This window comes from Uloborus diversus, chromosome 6 (genome assembly GCF_026930045.1).
Source record: "Uloborus diversus isolate 005 chromosome 6, Udiv.v.3.1, whole genome shotgun sequence".
In the NCBI taxonomy this organism is placed as follows: Eukaryota; Metazoa; Arthropoda; class Arachnida; order Araneae; family Uloboridae; genus Uloborus; species Uloborus diversus.
In genome coordinates this window covers 139,373,256-139,399,576 of record NC_072736.1, presented here as the reverse complement: position 1 = coordinate 139,399,576, position 26,321 = coordinate 139,373,256, and the positions used below count along the sequence as shown (strand labels likewise).

Here is a 26,321-nt window from a genome sequence, read left to right as displayed (position 1 = left end):
TAGATATTTTCATTTATTTTCAAAATTTTTTTTTTAAAAGAAACTATTGAAGCCATCGCAAGGCAGGTGGCATGTGCAGGGTTCAAAGTGCAAGTGACGGTACTTTACTGCAGCTGAATTTCTCCCTCTAGCGGTGGGAAAAAGAAATACATCAGGGTAGCTCGGATCAGAGGAAGGGGAATGTGGTTCGATTGGGAATGCAAGTAGAGTGACTGAGCAAGAATGGCCACCGGGGGTGGCGATCAATGACCCATTTTTTAATCCCCACTTTTGCAACTTAAATCGGCACGTGGCGAGTGTCGACCACTAATTTTCAGCTTTACATTCAAATAGGGAGCCCTTCCTCCAAAAAAGAGAAAAATACTCCTTAAAACCCCCCTAAAAATTTAAATGGTGCAGTCTACCCCTCAGATGGGCGCACCCCTGCGATAACTAACAAATACCCACACATCATTAGTAAAAACAGCTCCTGTTTATTTCTTGGTGGCCAAATTTAATAAAGGCTTCTAAAGTAAATGACAGTTTGGAAAAGTTCAGAAATACTCATTATAAAATAAAAAGATCGAAAGACATGTATGAAACAAATGATTTATTGATGTAATGATACACAGCAAATAAAAACTATATTCATATATTCATGATGTGTTTAAAAATATAGTTTTTTCAATGTTGCACTAAATTCATTATGATAGAACTTATACACACAACGCTGTAGTTTGGGAGGAGAGGGGGGGGGGGCACGGAGGTACTCTGTAACCTGAAATAATTCATTTATTTGCTCAAACTATTTGCATGGGTACTTTTGACTGTATATTTGAACTTTACTCCAGTAGTTTTGAGCTTTGGGTTTTAATTATCAATTTGAGAATAAGAAACCATTATATACTATAATATAACATATCAATTTTCTGAAAATATTTTGAATTCAAAAAATAGTAATTTGTATGTGTTGCGAGTGAGACCGAAAAGTCTCACCCAAAACACGTATGTATCATTATTTTTTGAATGTAATTTTTTTTCTCCAGAAAGTTGATATTGAACATTATTGTACATAACAGTTTCTTATACTCAAACATATTAAAAATTTAAAGTCTAAGTTTGAAATTGCGAGAATAAAGTGCAAATATATGTACAAAAATATCACTGTGTGTAATTGAATTGAGCAAATTTTTAAAAATACAACACAAACTATAAATTGAAAGTGAATTGGTTTCAAATCTCCATTTTTAACAAAATAAATGTCTGCTTTTTGAAAAAAATAAAAATAAAAGTATGATTAAAGTGAAAAGCCAACGTAAATAAAGCAAAAATTCTCAAGAAAATACAGTAAATAGGTATTTCAAGGCTACAATGGAGCCTCTTCATCAGTGCAAAAAGCTATAACCAGAACGTCAGGAGAGGGCTGTTTAGTTAAGTCACGAGTCAGTTCTCTCGCGACTTTCTGGCTGTGCAGTGAACTTTTTGCACTGATGAAGAGATCCCATTGTAGCCTTAAAATACCTGTTTACTGTATTTTCTTCAGAATTTGTGCTTTATTTACATTGGCTTTTCACTTTAATCATATTGTACCACAAAGCTTGTTTGATCCTTTTTCATATAAAAAAATAATAGTAGGCAAAAATAATCTAAACTGACCTGTTTTTTGGTCCAACAAAAATGCATCTATCCTGTAAATAGGTGTGTTATCCCAAATAATTCCTTCCCAACAACAGTACTGTGCACATCAAATACATTCGATTTTATGACTCAGCAGATTGCTTCATAGATCTTAAATATCTTATCACAGTCTTTGGTAGAAAACTATGCAGAAACATAAATACAGCAGTTATCTCTTTGGCTGGCTTAAGTGGTACAAGCATCACAACAATATCTGACAGTTCTTTCTTATTATATTTATAAATGTCACACCGAAACCAAAGCATGGGCTCTGAGCAGGTTAGTAGAGGACTACTAGCAAGTATCGCATTAGAGATGGAACGTTCCTGACGTAAAACAGGATTTAAGGCTTCACTTTCTACTGTTCCACTAACATTTTTGCCATTTAGCACCTCATCGGTTTCACCTTGAAATGCTTCGCTAATATTTTTACGATTAAACCATGTGCGAAGATACACTGAACACTGGATGGACAATAGAAGGTCAAGCTCAACTTCAATATTTTTGGAAAGCATTTCAGAAAACATTACAGGATCATTCTGCATCAAAGGAAAATCTTTGGAATCTTCCGTTACATTTAGATTGAAGTCTTTTGAGGTAAAATTCTTTCGGAATGATGAATTTGGCATTCTGCTGTCCATATCAATAACTTCACATTCAAATAGAAGCACAAAGTCCAGAACTTCGTGTACTCCCCAAGCCACTTCAGAGTACCATTGATTTTCATTCTCAAATAGTTGAAAATCATCAAGACTCGGATGTATCACAATTATACGACTCCCACCTGACGAATGTTTCGAATATTCAAACCTTTTCAGGTTGAAAAAATGAGTTAACTGCAGTTCATTCCCAGCTTTCTGCAACATATTATATGCTTCAACCATGGCTTGTTTGAAAGAATGAACTGCAATATGATTTACATTAGCAGTAACATTCTTGGACAATATAAAAGGATCTTGAACACATATAGGGGACACCTGAAATAACATATTTTATTGAAAAAACTGACAATTTTTTAAAATTAAACATTTAAAATGAATATGTCAAGAAAAAAATTTAATTGGGGAAATAAGTTTCACTTATCAAACAAAAACAATAAAAATATACAAATATGAAGTACAGAAAAGAATACCACATTATGAAGAGGACTGAGGACAAGACAGGACATCTTGAACTTTTTAGCTGTCATATGGGGAGCTGATCCATGCATCGTTTTCTTTTTATAGATCGAAAATTGACCAATAACTTTTCTTAAAAAGTACCTTTTTTTTTCAAAGCTACATTTATCATCAGTAAGCAAATCTAAGAAGGATCTATCATTCAATAGATCTTTCAAAGGAATAGCCGTGCCAATGTATGTACTAATTACATAGCTGGTGAAGTTTAACTACAACAAAATTCAAAAAACTTCAAAAATAGTATAGTGGGTCACTGTTTATATATTTCACTTTTATATGTTTTAATCATTTATAGGTTTTTTAAATTGGCTCTTGCGGAGTCCAATACACATTAATGTATACCTATTATACGTTTTTTTCTTTATACGCTTTTTTCATACAGTTTCTTCAAAAACGTATAAATGGTGCTTCACTATATCTAAAGGAAAAATGAATGTGCTAAAATTATGCAAACAAATAGATTAATTTATTAAATATATCCAATAATTTATGATTTTTGTCTGGTATTTTACTTGGTCAAAAGTAAAAATTGGCAAAATACTCAGTTTAAAAATCATGACTTTTAGTTTGTAAACATTTGGGGGGAGATGAAATTAACCACAAAATTATGAAGTAATCCAATGTGAAAGAAATTCTAGCTAAAAAAAAAGCCCATATAAGTAGACGGGTTTGTGACAGCAAACCTGTTGCGTTTTAGCTGAAATGTTCTTTTCCCCTGACTTTACCAAAAATGATTAGTGACCACCACTTATATGAATCATGTTTGTTTCAAACAGTTTTGATTTAATAAAATTTTCCCCCAGCATTTTCCATAAAAACCCCTATGTATTTTCCATAGTTATTTCAAAATTTATTTTTTAAAACCCTTGATATGTCGAAATTTTTGCACAGAAGCATGTTTCAATTGTCGTTATGCTTTGGCAATTTTTGTAGTAAAACCAGTTCAGAGACAATTGCTTAACGTTTTTCATCCCTTTTCTTAAAAATTTTGTGAATAGGGGATTGGAGCAAGATAATAGGGGAGTGTTCAGGAAAGGGTTCGATTTTTCATCCGTCAGTTTTCAAGCGAAAACAGAAAATGCGTTCCTCATTTTCATCATTCAGGTTTTTTAACTCCTACAAAATGGCTGCTGAGAACTTTTTGAATGTGAGGTTACTAGTTAAAGATAAAATTAGAATTTTTAAATTTTTAGGTGAAAAACAAGTTGAAATTGTTGTTCATATCAAAATCTCATCCTGTGCACTATCGATAATTATAAAAGTTTCAAATCTAGTGAAATATTGAAGACTACTTTATTGATCGTAATTCGAAGTGGTCCCATAGTACATATATAAATGCATATAGCGTCATGGGCGTCGTGGCCGGGGGGGTCCAAGGGGTCCGGACCCCCCCAATATTTGAGAACCGGACCCCCTCAATATTTGAAATTTGGCTCCCATCGATAATTGTCAAGATGAAATTCATTATTTTGGAGGAAATTATTATTGTTTTGACAAAAAAAAAAAAAAAAAAAACTTTGAACCGTCGCATAATACATAATTTACCATGTTTAATTCATATCAAACAAAACGAAATGAACATCGAAAAAAAGAACTGTAAAACAAAATAGGCGGTGTGTAAAGTGAACGGAAAGTGAAATCCAATGACAAAGCATTGCTCTGCTCTCAGCGCATAGCTTCAGTGGAGGATGCAAGAAAGGTGACACTTTCTTCCGAGTGCAATGTCAACCATTCACAGAGTAGAGATGTGTTAGCGGGATAATAAATTGTTAACAGGGGGATCCCTTAACCATGGCAGGAAGCCCTGCCTTAACTCACAAAAAGTATCCTATGCCCGGTCCCGTATTGAAAACACAAGTCGTGACCCTGGCGTTCCCAGCTTGGAAGTGATTCCAGCGTATTTGTTGCTATTTGGGGGGAAACAACTGGACAACTTTGAGGTACTGAAATCAGATGGACAATTCCCCTCCCGCCCCCCTTTTTTTCGGCTCTCGCGCTTAAAGCGCTAATAAGTCAGAAGTCAGCAGAAGAGGGGGATCTGAGTTTCGGCTCCTTTCTTTCTTATCTCGTTTCTCGGCGCTTGCAAGGTTCTGTTTCGAGTTTTGCAGTGTTTGTTTCTCCAATTCGATTCAATTTATATCGACCCCAATGTTACCCAAACAAAATGAGACACCAGACCTCTTTGGCGGTTTTTTGCAGCTGGCAAGAACACCGTGGCCAAAGGATGCTAAGAAATTTAGAAGACCACTTTTCTGGTCAAAGGTTAAATTTGGGGTAGAAAGGGAAAGGACGCTTCATGTGTTTAAAACTATTCAACACGTGGCTTCAAAGTACCTCGCCGAAGCGAGGTTTCTTAAATCTGTTTGCGGCATCTCAAATTTGACCGAAAAAGCGTTATGTTACAGGAAAAAAAGGGGAGGAGTCTAAAAATTAAGGAGTAATTTCAAAAGCAAATCGTAAGCCAGCAGAAAGATGGATAATGTGATGTCACTTCCAATTGACCAACGAAAAAAGAAGCTCAAGATGACCAGAAAAAAAAGACAGAAATAAAATACGCTTCTTCTGTTGGGAAAAGTTGCAAGAAAAATTAAGATAATTTCATGTGATCTTTTGATTTCTTTGAGAGTATAGTGACCTGAAGAGCGCTTCTATTTTGGTTATTATACTTTTTTTACACATTCGATTACAACTATGGAGAGGTGGCTTAAAACGGGAAAATGTAGCAAACCTTCTACATCAAATGAACCTGAGCATTTTTTATCGACTGAACCACCATCAACATCCAGGTGCCACTATCAACATCCCACGGAACCGTCTTCAAAAAGGCAAAAGACAATGATTGGTAAGTACCTATCTGTTAAGTGTAATGCCTGCAGGGGCGCACCGGTTTTATACCATTCAGATGGGGTTACTTTTCAATTTTCCGAATGAAATTCCTAAACAGTGGCTCCCAAAAGTGTTCATACACTTACGATTTTCAATGAAATACGCCCCTATTCATTGGTTAAAAGTAATATTTTGGAATAGGTATTTAATTATAAGATCATGATCTATTTTCAACAAAACTGCATGAAAAGTTTTAATAACATAATAAAACTTGATTTTTAAGAAATCAAAAATCAAAAAGTGCTAGAAACTTTATCTCACAAAAGTCTTCGTACACTTTGAAAAAATATCTATATATTAGAAAAATAATCTAACTTTTTACTAAGTTCGTGCAGTATACCAACAACACCTTTTAAACGTCTGAGAATAGATTTCATTGTTCTTCCTTTCTTTTTTTGTGCAATTTCTGAGTAAGTATTCAACCGCACTTCGAGTCTTACTGTTTCTAGTTCGCTTTTCGTTTCAATGCCGTATTTTCGTAATCTAGCCACCAGATATCTCTAAATATGCTACATTAAGTTTAAATCTGGGGATTGAGGAGATATTTCTAAGATTAAGGACAATTTTTTAGGCACCAGACGCAAACGTTGAAAACCGTGTGCTTCTCATCTTTATCTTGATAAAATACAAAGTTGTTCCCGATAACCAAATCTTGGGCTAATAGTTGAAAATTGTTTTTCAAAATATTCAAATGAACAGCATGATACACTATTTCATCGAAAAATTCCAAACTAACAAGTCCTGATGCTGATATGTACCCTCACACAAGAACACCTTCACCGTCCTGATAAACTAATCCAACTTAGTTTTAAGATTAAATTCCTCATTTTTTCTTCTATTTACAATTACAACAATTTAACCTAAAATGTTGAATTCATTTTCATTTGTAAGTAAGACGTTATTCCAAAACATTTTGAGCTTATTTATCATTGATTTTGCAGCGGTAAGCGTAAGTTTTCTGTTTTTCGCAAGAACGAGAAAATTTCTGCGGGAAAAGGTCTTATTTGATCCAGCTAATCAGAGAACTCGGCGAACAATTTTAGGAGAAAATTAAACGCAAAATTTTTCATTGAATTCTGCAGAAACTTTTACAGCACTCAAATGTGTATTTTTCATATTTTTTTAACAGTAAATCTCCGATCATGCTTTGTTAGCTTTGCCGGTTGACTTTTTCTAATCTTGCTTTTGATCTGATTCCGTTCTCAAAAGTATTTTATTAAGCACTTTACTATAGAATGGTATACATTAACTAATTTAGAGACATTTCAAACCAATTAACCACTACTGTGAGGGGGGGGGAAATAAAATTTCGAATGCTCTTTGTTGCTTTTTCACGAATACCAGCCATTTAAAAATAATAAGCAGAATATTAGGGAAAAAATGCACAAAAAATTCAAGTCAAATGACTCTATAGTGTCAACACAATGCAAAAATAATTTTAAAAAATGACCTATGATAATTTTAATCATGAATTTATTCCAAAATATTTCAGCGTACGGTGACTTTTGTGGCGTAGTGTTTCTCTATCTCTTCGTTTTTTGACAAATTTCAAAAATAAAATCAGTTGTGATGTGAAAAAAAAGGACTTCATATTCGAATTTAGTTTTGCGTTAATTTAGTTTTACTACAAAATTTCAAGGTGTACGAACACTTTTGGGAGCCACTGTACATCTTATGAGAGTATCTTTTTAATACAATATTTCACAAAAAACTACTCTAAATTTGGACTGGTCAGACAAAATTAGTATTAGTAGTTATTATTAAATTAGTAGTCAAAATTAGTAGTTATTTATAGTACATGCACTACCTAAGTTTAAACGTATTTGGGTTATTCTCCGAAATCCTAACAATATTATGTCCCAGGAACCTAACACAAAGGATTGTTTGGCCTAGAATTTTTTTTTAATAGTTAGAAATAACTTTTTCGATGTTTTTCCATTCCTATTAAAACAATAACTCATTTATTTTTGGCTAGAAATTTTTTTGAAAAACCAGAAAGTCACTCTTTTGGCGTGTCCCCATTCGTTTCTCAAATATACTTGAGTTGTTTAAAAATGTTATATCAACATTCCACAAATCTAATTTGTAGCACTAAATTAAGCATACTTAAAGGTGTAAAAGAACATCCTTGAACTAAATTTAATTATTTAAATAATCAAGGTACGGCATTTTAAAGTTTGTCCCCAGGTTTCATGTCATTCTCCTGTCCTAGGATTGAGTTCAATTATTATAGATTTAAAAATGGAATTTTTAATTTGTTGTACTATAACTCTGTTTCTTATCACCATTTTGTTGGATTCCTTGAGCATTTTGTTAATATGATTTATCTGCTGTTCTTACTAAAACTTGAAGTTCAAAAATGGGTATGTAACATTTTTAGTAATTCTTGCGGTGGTAAAAAGGAATAAGTACGCAATTAGCAGTAAGTCTTCTCTTGTTCGGAAAAACCGAAAAAAAGTGCAAAAGTTGATAAAATAAGATATTTTTCATTATTTAAAAACCAAATTATCGTAATAAAGGGGGGGGGGGTTGAAAATTAAAAAAAAAATATCGTTTTACGGGAGTTTATTGCTGTAGAGAATATCGCAATATTGAGAGAAAGACAACATTAATTCCTATGTGAGTTCACCGGAACCACGAAATATTATCGTAGTAGAGGGATTATCGTTGTATCGGATAGCGTTGCATCGAGTTTTTACTGTATTCAAATTAAAGTGCTCAAGAAGTATGAAAGTTTCAAGAAAAAAGCTTTTAAGAAAATTAAACAGAATAAAAATCAGTGTGGAACCTAACCTTTCCTGCTTTTGTAGAATCACCCATATAACCTTTGAACCCCCCCCCCCCCCCCCCCTCCTTGGAAAACATTTCAAGTGATGTCCCTAGGGAGACATGGAAAAAAGAAGGTAAAGGAAGCACGCACGCGTAGCTGATATTAAAATTTTTGAATAACAAAATAAAATTATCAGCTGTATCATATACTTAACGTAACAATGAAGTAGCAGCACAACTTGAGAAAGAAAAAGCAATATGTTTACATTCATGTCCCAACGTTTTCTTTGTTTCGCACTGTCCACAATGTTACAGCCACTTGGAAAATTGAACAATTACATTGAATCTGATAATATTTTAAAGAAAACTAAGTCGTATATAGCTTCCGTGCTTAGTTAGTCACTGAAAGTTTCTTTTTTCTTCTTGAATTTGCTGACTAACTAAGTTTTGGAATTATTATTTCATTTTATGCTTGTTCTGCAATTTTAATTTTTCTTTATGATTGGAACGATTTTTCATAAAGAACGATTTTTTCCTTTCGAATAAACTTTTATACAAATCATTAATACTTTACTTTACCCAAATTAACGGGCAATCAATTTTGAAATATGATTAATAGGTGAAAATTATTAAAACTAATATGCGAAGTTCAAAAAATTTGGACATGGTTTGTACTACTTTCATGGAAATGACCCGCATCCTTTTAAAATTATGCCTTATAAAAATACGAAATTATTTTTTCAATGTGGACATTTCTCCTCTAAATTAAACAAATGATTGCCATCAAATAAAGGAACTAATCAATATTGTATACTGAATCAGGTTTAGTTAAAATATTTTTATACTAAGGGTTTGCGCCCCTGCTCACTATCGCTCCTCAAAATCGTCAGGAACTGCAAGCAGTTACATTCAAATCTCTTCGCGTTTCAAGCTCGTTGCACTCGTTCCCCACACACCAAACCATCATAGTTTAGCTAGTGCGAGTTCAATAGAATGTTTACTCCTAATACCAATATATTCTGGACATGAAATCTTTCGGACTCGTCCATCTTGCCCGAATGAAACGATAATCGATTAAAAATTTGGCGGTTGTGCCAAAATCACAAGGATAAAAATATTCCACACTATTGGGCGCTTACGTGAAATGGTGTTGTTGAATAAATACAAAAACATTATCTCTTTATAGTAAATAAAAGTAAGGTTTCAAAGAAATTCTGGAAGGAAGTCTGTGGCGGACGTGCGTCCAGGAGACCCCATAGCACCTACAGAGTTGAAATTTTGTACAAAATTACTTCGAGCCCCGGGGGTGTGCACCTGGGGTTTTATTTTTTTTTTAAATTCGAATTAGTTTTTTGGTAATTAATTTTTTAAGATCAAATTTCGCGTAAATTGCCTATTATAGAGGTGAAAAATTACTTGCATATATTAATATTATACATCGTTGGAAAGGGTAGAATTTTCCGCGTTCTACGCAAATTGTTTTTGCTCTAATTTAAATACGGCGGGAGTTATTTGCGTTTTTAGCTCGATTTTTTTTAGGCTAAGCTAAAATTTGGGCACTACTTTCTTTATCAAATCTATCAGTAAAACGCGAAGGAATTGTCCCACAGTTTTCTTTTTGACGCCATTGGAAAAAGCGGCTTTTTTTACTTCAGATCTAACCCGACCCATGGTGGGGAACTTCTGTCTCCAAAAGGAAAAAAAGTTACAAGCAGTTAAAAATCAAGTTAGTATAATCTCATCTTCATTAAAATTATTGATGTTATATTTGGCGTTGCCATAGTTATGTCTTTTCGATTTGCATGTTTCTTCTTTCTTATTCACAAACTTTAAGGTTTTCATTTTAAACGAAAAATCATAGGCTAAATTCAATTCAAGCCCCGAGCTAAAGAGCAAAATATGTTACTAGAGATCACAAGTATGAAAGCGACTTTTCAAACGTACAAAACTGCAATTTTTCAATGTTCAGGAGCCCCTTAGCCCTTACGGCTCTGCAAGTTGGTACAAGTTATTTTGAAACTCGGGGAAGGGGTGCTTTTTGACCCAAAGAGAGCTCATAATGCGTTTTTAATCTGTTTCTTTCTAATTGACGATTTAAATCTTTGTGAATCAAATAAGATTGCGAAGCAATCTTCGAGGGTTGGGGAGCGTCAGCGAGCAGGGGGCAGAGCCCCCTAGTGTAATAAATTTGTGTAACGGTGCTACTCCAGTATTATTTGAATCTATTACAAACTATAGCATTGATCTGTTTCAGTCTTAGCTTAAAATTTTTATTGTTGGTTTTTAAATTCAACCTGACTTTTCTACGTCATGACGTTTCAATTATTGCATTTGCTGCTACACCATCATTAGATTTATCAATAAAGCCTTTGTTGTTCCGATTGATGTAGAGCAATAAATTTTATGATTTTTCCTTCCAGAAAATTCTGATCTTGAAACAAACAAACCCGAAATAAAAACTAATGAAATAGAAATTCTGGAAACAGAACGGAGTGGTAATTTTAATGAAGATGAAAGCTCGACTAGCACGACCTCTGCAGCATTGCTCAGTATTAGTCAACCATATCAACCCGATATATTGCCTGATGACTTTCCCGTTCACCAACATTTAGCCAGAAAAACCTTAAGCTTTCAGAAGCATTGGTCTAAACAATTTCCGTGGTTGCATGTTGCTGGATTCGACGGTATCGGATGTTTTTATTGCACCAAATATTTTCATATGTCACCGGAAAAAACGCTTGCCTCAAAAGCAGATGAAACTTTTTATCGAAAGGGCTTTAAAAATTGGAAAAAAGCCCTGGAGAGGTTTAACAGCCATGAAAAAAGTGCGGCTCATTCTCAAGCTGTATTGAGTCATGTACAGCAAAAAGCCCCCATCGAAAAGCAACTTTCTGCAATGAAAGCTGAGGAGCAAAGAATTGCTGCTGAAGCGCTGCTAACTATTATCAGCAGTCTAAAATACCTCGTAAGACAAGGATTAGCCATTAGAGGCCACGCCAATGATGAAGGAAACCTCTTGGAGTTACTGAGACTTCGCACTGAGGATAACGTAAGCCTCAAACAGTGGCTTCAAAAAGAGATAAAATTTACTCACCCGGAAATTCAAAATGAGATTCTTCAAATATTTGGGCGAGAAATTAGTTTAACTCTCATAGAAAAAATAAAATCAAAATCACCTTTTATTTTCTCCGTGATATGTGATGGAACAAGAGACATTTCAGGGGACGAGCAGGAAAGCATCTGTGTGAGGTGGTTAGAAGACGATTTGGATCCTCAGGAAACCTTTCTGGGATTCTACAAAACTCCTGCGACAACAGAAGACATTGCATTTCTCATAACTGATGTTTTATTGCGGCTTCAACTTCCCTTAGAAGGATTGCGGGGACAGACTTATGACGGGGCATCAAACATGAGCGGAAGTAAAATAGGTGTTCAAAGTATTATAATAGATAAACAACCACTAGCTGATTTTGTTCATTGTGGTACTCATTGTTGCAACCTAATAATGAAAGCTGCTTGTGATTCTTCAAGAGCAGTAAGAAATTCTTTGGACTATTTGCATCAGTTAGGGATTTTTTTTTCAAACGCAAAGGTTAAATCTGTCTTAGCTTTCGTTCATGAAGATTCAGCACAACGCCCAGTGAACAATATTGCCAAAATAAAACCTCTGTGCCCCACACGCTGGATATATAGGCATTCTCAAGTTACTGAGGTGCCTAAAAATTACGATAAAATTTTGAGAACATTGAAAGAATTAACGGCAAAAAAATATGAGGGAGCAAGTGGCTTATTGAGTATTTTTGAAAAAGCAGCCACATATTTAGGACTGATTATGGGCAAAGACGTAATCGAAATGCTAGAGAAAACAAATAAGGCATTTCAGGGGAGGAATAACACTTTGGCAGGTTTATGTAAATCAATTGAAGTGATTATTAACGGACTAACAGATTTGCGAAGAGAAGAAAACGTTTCTACAATTTTTGAAGAATGTTTAAAGGCAGTAGAAAAACATGATCTGGAACCATTATCTGTACCCAGGAAAAAGAAACCACCAAAACGATTCTGTGGTCCTGCTCTTTCGCATGAGTTTAATTCCGGTGAAGAATTCTACCGTCAGCAGTACTATGAAATGATAGATACTGCAACTAATGGCTTGAAGAACCGAATTTTGGATCAACCAGGGGTTAAGAAACAACTTTTGCTGGAAAATATCCTTTTAAAAGTAGAGGACGTAGAACAGTTAGCTCCCTATCCTGAAATTAACATAGCTGCTTTAAAAACTGAGCTTCAACTATTCCATAAAAACTTTAAAGTTAACTGCTTAGATGAAGCAAAGAAAGCTTTGTCGTCAGCCGTTAAAGAAGTTAGGGGTCTATTTCAAAATGTTGAAAATTTGGTGCGGCTGCTTTTGGTGTCCCCGCTTCGTCGTGTGAAGCTGAAAGAAGCTTTTAGTGCGTTGAGAAAGCTCAAAATGTATCTAAGGTCGACTATGACACAAAAGCGGTTAAATCATGTAGCTTTATGTTACGTTCACAAAAATATCTTGGATGAAATTGATCACAAAAAAAATAGCACGGATATTCGTATCCCATGTGCAGTCTAGAAAAAATGTATTTGGTGGAATTTAATTTTTTTTCTTATTGTGTAAATATGTAAATCAAGATGTACCTGTATTTTTTAACTTAAATATAAACCCATTTCTATTTGATGTCAAGTTTTTATCTCATTTACTATATATATATATATATATATATATATATATATATATATATATATACACGCATTTTTCTTGATACAACTTAAAAATGACAGTGTCCGAATGGTCCCCCCCAATAAATTTCAGCTGACGACGCCAATGTATAGCGTACGTGTGTGTAAATGGGAGAGTTACTAGCGTAATTTTTTAAAAACCTTGATAACTCAAAAACTCGATATCTCGAAAAAATTTCCTGTCCCGAGAGATTCGAGATATCGAGGTTGTACTGTACTTTTAGTCCTCAGAGTTCATCCTTGTTGCTCTACAATGCAGAAGTCTTCCTGACACCATGTCCCTCTCCATTTCACTGGTTTTGTTTAACTTTTCCGGAGCAAACTGGCACTAAAAGTGTGTAACACCCTGTCTCTTTTCACTAAAAACCAAAAAAAAAAACCCCCACATATTTCAAACAGATGGCAAAGAAAAAAAACCTGGGCTGATACACCACGTGTTTGTGGGAAATGGTTCGTCATATATATAGTCTTGATTCATTTATGTGGCAAGTTTTATCCAAATATCCAGCAGTCTTTTAACCTTAAAGTTGGATTTTGTTTTGTTTTTGACAATTTAATTCATTAAAACAGCTGATTCCATTAACCATTGATTCCATTCCCAGACACTCAATGTATTATTATTTCCTTTATTTATTTATTTATTCCACAAGAGAAAGTAAATATTGCTGGAACATAACAATTTATACTTCAGAAGATTACAAAAACAAACATATTTCAAACTTTAAAACAAAAATTTTAGCATTTATTTCATGCGTCTAAATTTGTACTCTCATGGGTGCCAAGTTTATGCAAAAATATCTTTGTTTAAAAACAGACAGCCTGCAACATAAAGCTTAGAAAAACTAATTTGAATTGTGGAAAACACTTAAAAATAAAACTACCAGTTCCACTAAATTAAAACTACTTCATATTAAAATTAACTTTTTTACATTGTGAGACATGGGAACATCTTGATTTATGATAGAGATAAATCCATGTAGAAATTTTGGTCTCAACCACACTCAGAAAATTTTTGCACATGTGCATATATTGACAGCACTTTGTGAAATTTACAAAAGTAGCTAAAGTTATTAAACCCTTAACTGTGACATATATTCAAGAAAAATCGACCAAAAAGGAGAAAATTTTTGGCCTTTTAATTTTGTTCTTTAAATAATTATAAAACTTGGGGAATTTCTTTTTACAGTAAAAACCTGTAAAGTTGACCACCTTTGTAAGTTGACCACCTGTCTATGTTGACCGCTTTTGTCAGGAACAGAATTAGTCCTATCTTGTATAATGAAGGAAAACCTCTGTAACTTGACCACTTTTCTATCTTGATCACTAATGTACCCCAAATTTGGTTTGGAGTACTGTAAAAAACCCTTTGTAAGTTGACCACATAATTTTTTTTTTTAAACTTAACTTAGCAAATTATTTTATTTTATTATTATTTTTTTATAGCGTTCTAAGAATATTTTTGATGCCAGACCAGCATTTTACCAACTAAATAAAACAGCAGCATAACTAAACCTCCTTGTAAGTTTAACCTACATTGGAAAACTACTCAGAACTCTTTTATTCTCTAAACTTGTTTTTCTTTTGTTGTTCTATTTGAGATTAACTTTTGTACTCTCTGTTCAATGAAAATGTGTGTCAGTAGAAAAGTACAAAGTATTTTTTTCCAGTTGCAATATTTTGTGGCGACACTGGAATAGTGCTAGAGTAAAAGTTACTTGCATTGCAGTATTTCTGGTGCAAGGGATTAAGAAATAGTACATTTTCAACTGCCTTTTTGAACTTTCAGAGTTCAGCTTGTTGCTCTTTGTGTTATAGTTTTACATAAAATGGCTTCAAAAAGAAAGTTAGTTGAACTTGAGATTGATAAAAGGTATGAAATATTAAAATCAATTGAAAAGGGAGAAATCCAGAGAAAATTAGCTGACACATATGGAATTTCCAAAACTAGTGTCTAATAAGTGCGTCAAACTTCAATAAGGAGTTATTTTGTTGAAAAGTAGATCATCATGGTTATAAATGTATTAAAAGTATATATATAAGAAGAAAAAAAAGCGAAAACATTTTTATTTTTGATTAGCTATGAATTTTTAGAAACTATTAATATCAAATAACTTTTTATAAAACAATGATTTTTTTTTTTTTTTTTTTTTTTTTGATCAATTTACTGAAATTTTAAATTTACATGACACATTATACGTCATTCTGAGAAAATAACCTCTAAAAATATTTGAATAACATTTTTAATTATTGTTTCAAAGTAATGTTAAACAATGAAAGTGAGTTGAACGGAAAGAGTAAGTGTCAATTAGTCAAAAAATGAATACATGGTGTGTGAAGAATCACTAATGTATTTGCTCTGAATATGTAGCTCAAATCAGGAAGTACTCGGCATTAGAGACAACATTTATTGAAAGACTAGCACAATAAAGCATAAAGACTATTTACAAACTTGAAATGAACCAACATAAATTCTCAAAACCTTCTCAGAGGTGTTAATATCATAATCACATCACCTTTTAAAATGGGAAATGTAGCTCAAAACTCTGAATGAATTATCCCCGCTCGCTCAACATTGGAATTCTATGAAAAACAAAATTAAAACTCTCCTCCGTTGCCAAACTGCGATAGCAAAACTTTCGGCGGCTTAAAAGGGAGATGTCAAAAGATGGAGGCATACCTCAACATCCTCCCACCTAAGTTAATGTTTATTAACTTAAAGTTCTACACATGATTGTTCTCTCAGCAAGGTCACAAACAAAGTCTTTGAGGTATTCTAACAGTACGTCCGGATCTAGTTTTTCTAGACTCAGAGATGTTATCATCAGGGAGATACAGTCTCAGGGACATCATCAGGGAGATACAGTCATACAGTCTCAGCAGCCGGATTTCTTGCGAATTCTTCTGATTTCTGCACAATGGGATCAGAAGAAGAAATCTCTAAAGGGTAAAGCCTTTGCACAGGCCTTAATATCTGTCCATGAGCTGTTCGAAGTTTAACCAGTCTGACAACTCCTTCTTTGCTCGGTATAACTTCAATAACTTTGCCAAGAGGCCAGTTAATACGCTTCATATTGTCACTTCCAACTAAAATGATATCACCCACGGATATGTGCAGTTTACTTTTATGCTCTGCTCTTTTTATTAATGCTCCTAAGTACTCTGCTCTAAATCTTTGTCTCAAATCCTTTTGTATATTTTGACGGTATTTAATACGTTTATTAAGACTTTGATGGTTGACAGCATCAATGTCAGGAACACCAGAGTTTTTAAAGTCTTGCAGAAACAAATTAGGACTGAGAGGATGCAGTTCCGCATCATCCCCAGGCATATACGTCAATGGTCGAGAGTTGATCGTAGATTCACAATCACAAAGCACTGTGATCATTTCTTCATAGGTTAAAGAAGAGCGAACTAAAACTCTCCTCAGTAGCTTCTTCAGAACACCTATCATTCTCTCCCAAAAACCTCCCCACCAAGCAGCGGAGGGAGGGTTGAATTTCCACTGAATAGGAAGGAGAGAAGTGCTAGTGATGATTTTATCCCAGTCCAAATTTCTCAATAAATTTGAAGCTCCTACGAAGTTTGTGCCGTTGTCACAGTAAATTAGATTACAACGGCCACGGCGTGAAATAAATCTTCACAGGGACAACAAAAACGCTTTGGTTGAGAGAGCAGTTACCAACTCAAAGTGTACCGCCCTGCATACCGCACAAGTGAAGATACAAACCCATGATTTTTTATTGTACTTCAGGTACAAAGGACCAGCTAAATCTATTCCACAAATTTCAGATACTGCAGCATCTCGTATCCTATTCTCGGGAAGGGGAGCTGTAACAGTATCAATATGTTTTGAAGAGAATCTTTTGCACACAATGCACTTAAACACAACAGATCTCACTGTTTTCCTCCCATTAAGAATCCAAAAACGTTCTCTTAGAATATTAAGCAACATTTGAGTACCTGCATGTGCATTTTTTTCGTGGTAATAGAATATTAACCGTTTACAACTTCATGCTCTGACGGAAGAATTGCTGGCATTCTAAACTCCTCGGTGTCATCTCGAAAAACAAGTTTGGTTTTCAGTCGAATAATATTGTGTTCATCCTTGAAAACTTTTAGGGTCTTCAATTTTTCGTCGTTTTCATTAACGAAACACTCTTTTTGAATCATTCCTATTATTTTCTCTTCAGATTTCATAATTTCTTCTTGATCAAGATTACCATGTTTTCTGTTCTGTTTCAAAGAACGGCAATTGAAAACAAACCGAAGGAGCCAGGCCACGAGATTTACAATCTGGTTATATTTAGAAAAATAGCGATAGTACCAATCTGTCGAAGTGGCAGCGGAAATCAAGCAGTTTGATGATACCACACTCTTCTTTTTCTCTTGGATAACTTCGTTCTCATCAAACTCAATATTACCAGAAGGCCATTCTTCACACGGCAAATATAACCATCTAGGTCCTTCGTGCCATTTCAATCTCGGCAAATATGAAGCTGTTCACCCTCTACTCGGTAAGTCCCCTGGGTTTAGTGATCCAGGTACGTGGAACCATGATTTCACATCAGTTAACTCTCTGATTTCTTTTACTCTGTTGTGAACGAAGACGCCCCATGATTCTTCTCTAGTGATCCACGCTAAAACAGTGGACGAGTCAGTCCAGAAATAAACTTTGTCGCATTCTACTTCAGCCAGAATAGTTACGGAAAGTCGAGCTGAAATTGTGGCAGCAAGTAACTCTAATCTTGCAATTGTAATTTCTCCTTTTCCAGTTGGCGCAACTCTACATCTTGCCTGAAGTAATTGGACTTTCACAGAAGCACAGGTTTCTATTCTTATGTAGGCGACTGCAGCATAAGCATTTTTGCTTGCATCGCAAAAGAAATGAATTGAACAGTTCTGAATGTTACTCTTAGAGCCAAAATATCTTGGGAAACGCAGAGAATCAAGATTACGACTATCCGCCACCCATTTCAAAAATTCATTTCTAGTGTTGGAATCAACTTCATCATCCCAATTCAAGTTAGTTTTCCATGTCTTTTGAAGCAACAATTTAGGTGTTAGACTAAAAGGACATGTCACTCCTATAGGATCAAACAATCGATGTGCTGCGGACAAAATAGTTCTTTTCGTTACTTTTTCAAAGCACAACTCTTTCAGACGGGCTGTATTTACACGCAACGTGTCGGATTTTCTGTCCCAAATCATACCGAGCACGTTGGAATCAACGGGCTCTGTAACATTAGGATCATTATGCTCCCACCCTCTAAGTATGAATTTTCTCTCAGACATTATCTCAGTTGACACTTTTACAAAAATATCAAGCTCCTTTTCATTTTCAACACTATTAACACAATTGTCTACATAAAAACTGTTTAAGAGTTTTTCAACAACAGACTTTGGAAACGAACTTTCACCTTTTTCAATTTCACTCAAAATGTATTTCAAATGATACTGAAGACAAGAACCGAGTAGGAAAGGGCTGCTTGAAACTCCAAAAACTACACGGCAATGCCTCAGCACCTTCAATTCACCATCACTTGTAACCCACTGTCTGCAGGTGAAATTCCGATTTGCAGAAATGCTTTGAGAATATCAGATATTACGCCTATCTTCTCTTTTCGGAAACGTATTAAAATATTTGGAATCAACTCGATAAGATTTTGACCTTTCTCCAGACAATTGTTAAGACTAGGCAAGTCTCTTGTTTTGGCAGACGCGTCAAACACCGGTCTGATTTTGGTAGTAGAGTTCTCTTTGACAACTGCTCTGTGGGGAAGGTAAAGTGATGGAACTTGTTCATCATCTTTTACCTCTTCTATGATGCCTTCTTTTAGCCATTCATTTAAAACTGTTTCATAGGCTTCATACAAGGACTCAGATTTAAGACGCATAATTGTACTCTTCAGTCTTTTTAAAGCTAATTCGTAGTAGTCTGGCAGCAATGCATGATTTTCTAACCACGGAAGGTGCACTACAAAACGATTATCCTGTACTGAAACAGTGTCCAAAAAATGCTGCTTAGCTACTTCTTGCAGTTCCATTTGACTTTTCTTCATAGAAGGATCTGTAATACCAAGCGTATCAAGTGTCCACAAATCTGTGATAGTATCTGCTCTTGATAGCATTGAAGTCACTACTAATGATGCATTCTTACTCTCGGGAATTTTGCGGCATGAGTGCTGTAAATATTCACAACTCTGAGTCTCGTACAACATTTGGGGATGTTGTGAACCCATTACCGTCCATCCCAATTTAGTCTCAATTGCAGCGAGACCACACGGCAACAGTTTGTGATGACTTGTCATAAGTTTTCCTGCGACATCGGCTCCTATTAGAATCTCGATAGGACCTTCACAATCATTAACAGGAATAACACCACACTTAGCAAGTTCTTTTAAAGAAGCATCATCAGTTAAAGGAGGCACGGATTCACAAATGATTTGTTGACTTAGCACTTTAAAATTGCAATGGTAACTGGAATCAACGTTGGATAAATATAAAGTAAATACATTGTGTTTAGAAACCTCAGTACTGCTTCCTCCGAAAAGAGAGTGCTGCAAATATTCACAACTCTGAGTCTCGTACAACATTTCTCTGGCAGTATCTTGCAATAAATAAGAATGTTGTGAAGCGGAATCAATAATAGCTCTAGCTTTGTGCTTCTTCCCATTACCTCTTATAATAACTGTCAAAGTCTGTAATATAACTGTTGGCATAAATTAAAGTTAAGTTTAAAATCCAGAAGTTAAGATATTTAAACTAAGCCAACATTAACTGGCCGTGTAATGTCAAGTTGGAGACAAGCAAAAAACATGTTTCAGAAAAATACATTTATTAAATATGACTAGAATAACATCCCCATAAAATACACCCCCAAAATATCATAACAAAAGTGGTTCCAAAATATAAAGAAAAATGTCACCAAGATGTCGATGCAGTCACTTGCCACTCCGAAGGATCAGGTAGAAAACACACAAAAGGTCCGCCGAATCACACTTCAGGAATGTCCGAATGAAAAGCACCATTACACAATTCGTAGATCGGTGAACATCACAGGTAGACACGTGGAACTCACATCCCCGACATTTTAATTTGCCGGACACAACACAACAGGTTCTTCACCTGGATTCACTAATTCCAGGACTTGGAATATTAAACATCACATACCACAAAAACCCCCGCTAGCATCGCGGGGAAAAACCCCCTTACACGTGAGCCGGACTAGGCTTCACGTTCAGAACCAACCACTGGGGATAGTTGAAAGAAGAAAAACGAGAGAGAGATCGCTGCCACTCGCCACAATATATATGTTTTTTCAACCAATGAGATTCCATGCCTCGATGACGTCACCACACTAACTTCTACTTCGACCATCACTCATTTGCATATTCCACTACCGCGAATATTCGTACTCCTCTCCATAGCACGTGCGGTCAACGAGTGGAATTAATTCGAGTCGATCAGGTGACAACTCAACTTTTCTGAATCGACACATCAAGACATGCAATCTCCGATGGTTTCAGTAAACAGTCGCCATTTATTATGGCGTGGGGGAATCGTCGATTGAAGTGTTAGCACCAACTAGTTGACAGGTTCTACTTTTACCAGACTGGGCTTAAAGTAGGTACACTTAACTTTAAATTATTTTCTTTAAATTATCGGCTGTGGACCGAGAATAAAAACTAAATAAAATAAAATAATATTTTATGCTAACAAATTCCCCCCTTCTCGGTTACACAGCACGATACACTTCAAAACGACATGAAAACTGACATATTTTCAAACAACAATTAAAAAAAATTTTTAAACACTTTTGAGAAACATTGAAAAATTTACACATTTGAATATTAAACTTTTACATTTTCATAATTACCAAAAATGAGTTTGCACATTTTTTTCAATGTACCCCGAGTCAGAGGCTTGGTAAACGTATCTGCAGGATTTTCTGCGCTTTTCACATATTTTAATTCAAATGTATTCTCCTCTACTAAGTTTCTCAAAAAATGATATCTGACATCAATATGCTTTGTTCTGGAATTTTCTATAGGGGAATTTGAAAATTCTATTGCAGCTATATTGTCACAATTAATTACAGACCCGTTAAATTTATATCCAGCTATTTCAAAATGTGATGTTTCTTCTAAAATTCTTTTTAACCACACCACCTCTTTTGCTGCTTCTGTCAAAGATATATACTCGGCTTCCATGGTGGACAATGAAACACACTTTTGTTTAAATGTTCGCCAGATAATAGGTACTTTGTCAATGTAAATAATAATTCCCCCCATCGAAATCCTATCGTCCCTATTTGCAGCATAGTCTGAGTCAGAAAAACCATTGACTTTAATTTCATTTATTGCAGATAGACTTAATTTATAATAATTTGTATATTTTAAATAACCTAAAAGTCTTAATAAACACTGCCAATGTCTTTTACCCGGATTTGCTTGAAATTGAGATAATAAATTAACTGTATATGCAATATCCGGTCTAGTTTTCCCTGCTATATAGGACAAACATCCCAATAAATTGCGATAAGGTACTTTCTCCATTTCTTTTATTTCTTGGTCCGTTTTTGGACAATCACCTAAAGACAAAATTGTACCTTTCGCTATTGGGAGGGTCGAGTATGGGTATTGAAACTTTTCAAAATTTTCACAAACTGTCTTAATATAAGAATTTTGGTGTATAAAAATTCCCCCATTGATTTCTTCAAATTCTACCCCCAATAATTTTTTAGTTCTCCCTAATTCTTTAATATCGTAATGTTTTGATAAATCCTGAATTGTTTCCTGAATTATGATTTCATTTTTTCCAAAAATTATTATATCATCTACATACATCAATAAAAACACATTTCTGTTTCTTGTATAGACACAGTTACTACATTTAAATTTCAAAAAATTCAGACCTTGGAGAACCTTATCAATTTCCAGGTACCAATTTCTCCCCGATTGATGGAGACCATATAGCGATTTCTTTAGACGGCATACCCAGTCTTCTTTTCCCGGGATTACAAAACCCTGTGGTTGTCGCATATAGATTTCTTCATGCAAATCAGCATAAAGATATGCGTTTTTTACGTCTAATTGAAAATGGCTCCAACCCAGGAATATCACCAGAATTGAGAAAAACATTCTTATCAGGGAGAAATTGATAACTGGGGAGAAAACCTGAGAATACGATTCTCCTGCCACCTGCCTGTTTCCCATCGCAACCAATCTGCTTTTAAATCTGGCAATTTCCCCTTTAGCATTCCTCTTCAAGTCATAGACCCACTTATTACCAAGTACTGGTTTACCAACTGGCTGGGGAACTAACTGCCACACCCCCCTTTCTTGAATCACTTTCATTTCTTCTGACATGGCTTCTTGCCAATGTTTTACTTCTGGGGTTTTCAAGCATTGATTATAGTTTTGGGGAATTAGCACTTCTGACAAATTTGCCTCTGGCTCGGGTTCCATTTGTTCCTTAGGGGAATTAAAAATATCAAACAAAGGATTATAAGGCACATTTTTACTTTTGAAATCAAATAGTTCAGGATTGTAAACAATGTTATTCTTCTTACAATATTTTTCTACATCATTGGGTGACCTTAACCTGGTTTTATTTCCCTTTTCATAGTAGTAGATATCAGTACGGTCCCCTGTCTTTCTTTTTACTGCATCCCTCACCCATTCAATTTCCTCACAAGGGGTGGGAGCTTTTCTTTCATCTATCTCTTTATCTAAGAGAACTTCACTAATAGGTTTAATAAAAGAATAATCATCATCATTGTCTACATTCCCATTCAAGTTTGATTTCCCCCAAATTAAATTTTCCCTGAAGACCACATTAATAGTTTCAAAAATTTTCTTTAGCTCTGGGTCCCAAATCCTATACCCTTTTGCTTGGGTTGCGTAGCCCACCATTATGCCTTTCTTACTTCTCGAGTCAAATTTCTTTAGGTTTTGTTTTTGCATGCCTCTGTAGGCAATACATCCAAACCTCCGGAAATGCCTTACTGAAGGCCTGTTTCCCCAGAACAGCTCAAATGGGGTTTTCCCCCTTTCTTTTAGGACTGTTCTATTCCTGACATAATTAAAGCATAAGGCGGCTTCCGCCCAAAATTCTTCCTTTAGTCCAGAGTCTTTCAGCATTGCCCTAACCCCATTCATTAATGTCAAATTGTATCTTTCTACTACCCCGTTCTGTTCGGGAGTATAAGGGTTGGTTCTTTCTATGCTGATGCCTTCTTTAATTAAGTGGGTCTCAAAATTAGAATTTGTGAATTCCCTCCCATTATCAGACCTTATGGCCAAAATTTTCTTGTTGAGGGCTCTCTCTACATGCCTCTGGTATCTAAGGAAATATCCAAAAGCTTCATCTTTTGACTTTAGAAAGTAAATAGTGGACTTCCTTGAGAAATCATCAATTATGGAAAAAATATATCTTTTCCCCCCTAGTGACTCCACCGGAAATGGCCCTGCTAGATCCATGAAAAGAAGCTCAAGTTGTCTTTTAGACCTTATCCCTGGAGTGGGCTTAAATGAACACCTTCTTTTCTTTGCAATAATACAAGGCTCACAATCTGGCCGGTTTCTATTTTTTATATTAAGTCCTTTGACACAGTTCTTTTTTTCAGTTTCCAAGATACTGTCATAATTAATATGGCAAAACCGTTCATGCCACAACTCCAGGTCTAATCCTTTGACCTCGGTTACATTTACATTTGGTGGTGAGTCACTACTTTGATTACTTAAAAATGAAGTGGGTTTTACAAAATACAATTTATCAATTAAAAATGCAGAAAAAAGTTTGATACCATCATTATTAAAAATACATATTTTACCAGGATACCACCTTAATGAAAAACCAAGACTGTCTATCCTGGATCCGGAAAGCAAATTTCGTCTAAGTGTTGGAGCATAATAGACCTCATTCAATGTGATGGTTACTAGCTTACCATCTGTTTTAATTTCGAAAACAATTTTCCCTACCCCCTCGACTTGACTATTTACATTGCCCACAGCTACTTCCATTTTTGTATTTTTAACAGGCCTCAATTCACAAAACAAGTCCCTATCTTTACAGAAATGTGCCGTGGCACCTGTATCCAGTAAAAATACTGGTATTTCCTCCTTCAAGTTTGTGTTGTTGGCCTGCACTCCTGATATTTTACTGATGGTGCAAAACATTCCAGCCTTAGGGGGATTACTTTGTTTGACAAAATTACGATTACCTTTATTTTGATTAGTTGGTTTTCTGCTCCAACACCGAGCCGAAATATGCCCCTTTTTCCCACATGTGAAGCAAACTCTCGTTTCAAATTTATTTACATTTTCAACTTTCCGCCCAGTCTGGTGTTTATTTTGAACAGAAAAAGCATTAACACTTGAACTACTATTTCCAAAATTTTCATTCCCTAAAAATTTTAATCTCCCCTCTTCTGCTAAGAGTTCATCCAAAACATTTGAAAAGTTAAATTTACTTTCATCCCATCTATAAATATTTTGTACTATTCCCCTAAAATTTTGATCTAAACTACGTATTAGTTGAAATCCCTTTAATTTCTCATCCATTTTATAGCCATTCTCCTCCAACTGTCGGAGCAAACACTTCAATCGAGCCGCGAACATTCCAATAGTTTCTTTTTCATTAATTCTGCTAGAAAAAAACTCCTCCCACAATCCGGCAACACGGGCTAAAGACGGAGGTTCAAAATTCAATTTCAATGACGTCCATACAGCATATGGATCGTCTAAATCATCTATTAATTGTTTTAACTCATCCTCTATGTTGAGGTAAATAATCGCCACTGCTTGGCCCCTCCGTTTCTTTATTTCTGCTGAAATACCTTCTTCTAATTTTGTTTGGGTTAATTCCCATAAATCTCTTTCTATCAGTACCATTTTCATATTTTTCGACCATGTTGCCCAATTGCAGGAGTTAAGTTTCTTAATGTTTCGATAGTCCCTTTCCATTATTCTGAAAACTTTTGCAAATTTGTCTCCAACCAAAATGACATTCGACCGAGCTCTGCTACCACTTTGTTGGCATAAATTAAAGTTAAGTTTAAAATCCAGAAGTTAAGATATTTAAACTAAGCCAATATTAACTGGCCGTGTAATGTCAAGTTGGAGACAAGCAAAAAACATGTTTCAGAAAAATACATTTATTAAATATGACTAGAATAACATCCCCATAAAATACACCCCCAAAATATCATAACAAAAGTGGTTCCAAAATATAAAGAAAAATGTCACCAAGATGTCGATGCAGTCACTTGCCACTCCGAAGGATCAGGTAGAAAACACACAAAAGGTCCGCCGAATCACACTTCAGGAATGTCCGAATGAAAAGCACCATTACACAATTCGTAGATCGGTGAACATCACAGGTAGACACGTGGAACTCACATCCCCGACATTTTAATTTGCCGGACACAACACAACAGGTTCTTCACCTGGATTCACTAATTCCAGGACTTGGAATATTAAACATCACATACCACAAAAACCCCCGCTAGCATCGCGGGGAAAAACCCCCTTACACGTGAGCCGGACTAGGCTTCACGTTCAGAACCAACCACTGGGGATAGTTGAAAGAAGAAAAACGAGAGAGAGATCGCTGCCACTCGCCACAATATATATGTTTTTTCAACCAATGAGATTCCATGCCTCGATGACGTCACCACACTAACTTCTACTTCGACCATCACTCATTTGCATATTCCACTACCGCGAATATTCGTACTCCTCTCCATAGCACGTGCGGTCAACGAGTGGAATTAATTCGAGTCGATCAGGTGACAACTCAACTTTTCTGAATCGACACATCGAGACATGCAATCTCCGATGGTTTCAGTAAACAGTCGCCATTTATTATGGCGTGGGGGAATCGTCGATTGAAGTGTTAGCACCAACTAGTTGACAGGTTCTACTTTTACCAGACTGGGCTTAAAGTAGGTACACTTAACTTTAAATTATTTTCTTTAAATTATCGGCTGTGGACCGAGAATAAAAACTAAATAAAATAAAATAATATTTTATGCTAACAATAACATTTCGACTTTTAGAC

General features: G+C 35.2%; 1 protein-coding gene across 1 annotated transcript in view; it reads right to left on the bottom strand.

Annotated features, from left to right (window-relative positions):
• Positions 1–1,391: 1,391 nt before the first annotated feature.
• LOC129224485 (speckle targeted PIP5K1A-regulated poly(A) polymerase-like) overlaps positions 1,392–26,321 on the bottom strand; it is a 54,437-nt gene continuing 29,507 nt past the window's right edge. Inside the window, exon 8 of the mRNA XM_054858940.1 lies at positions 1,392–2,633. Coding sequence (XP_054714915.1) covers positions 1,740–2,633 — 894 coding nt within the window. The 3' untranslated portion in view covers positions 1,392–1,739. The remainder of the gene's footprint in view (positions 2,634–26,321) is intronic.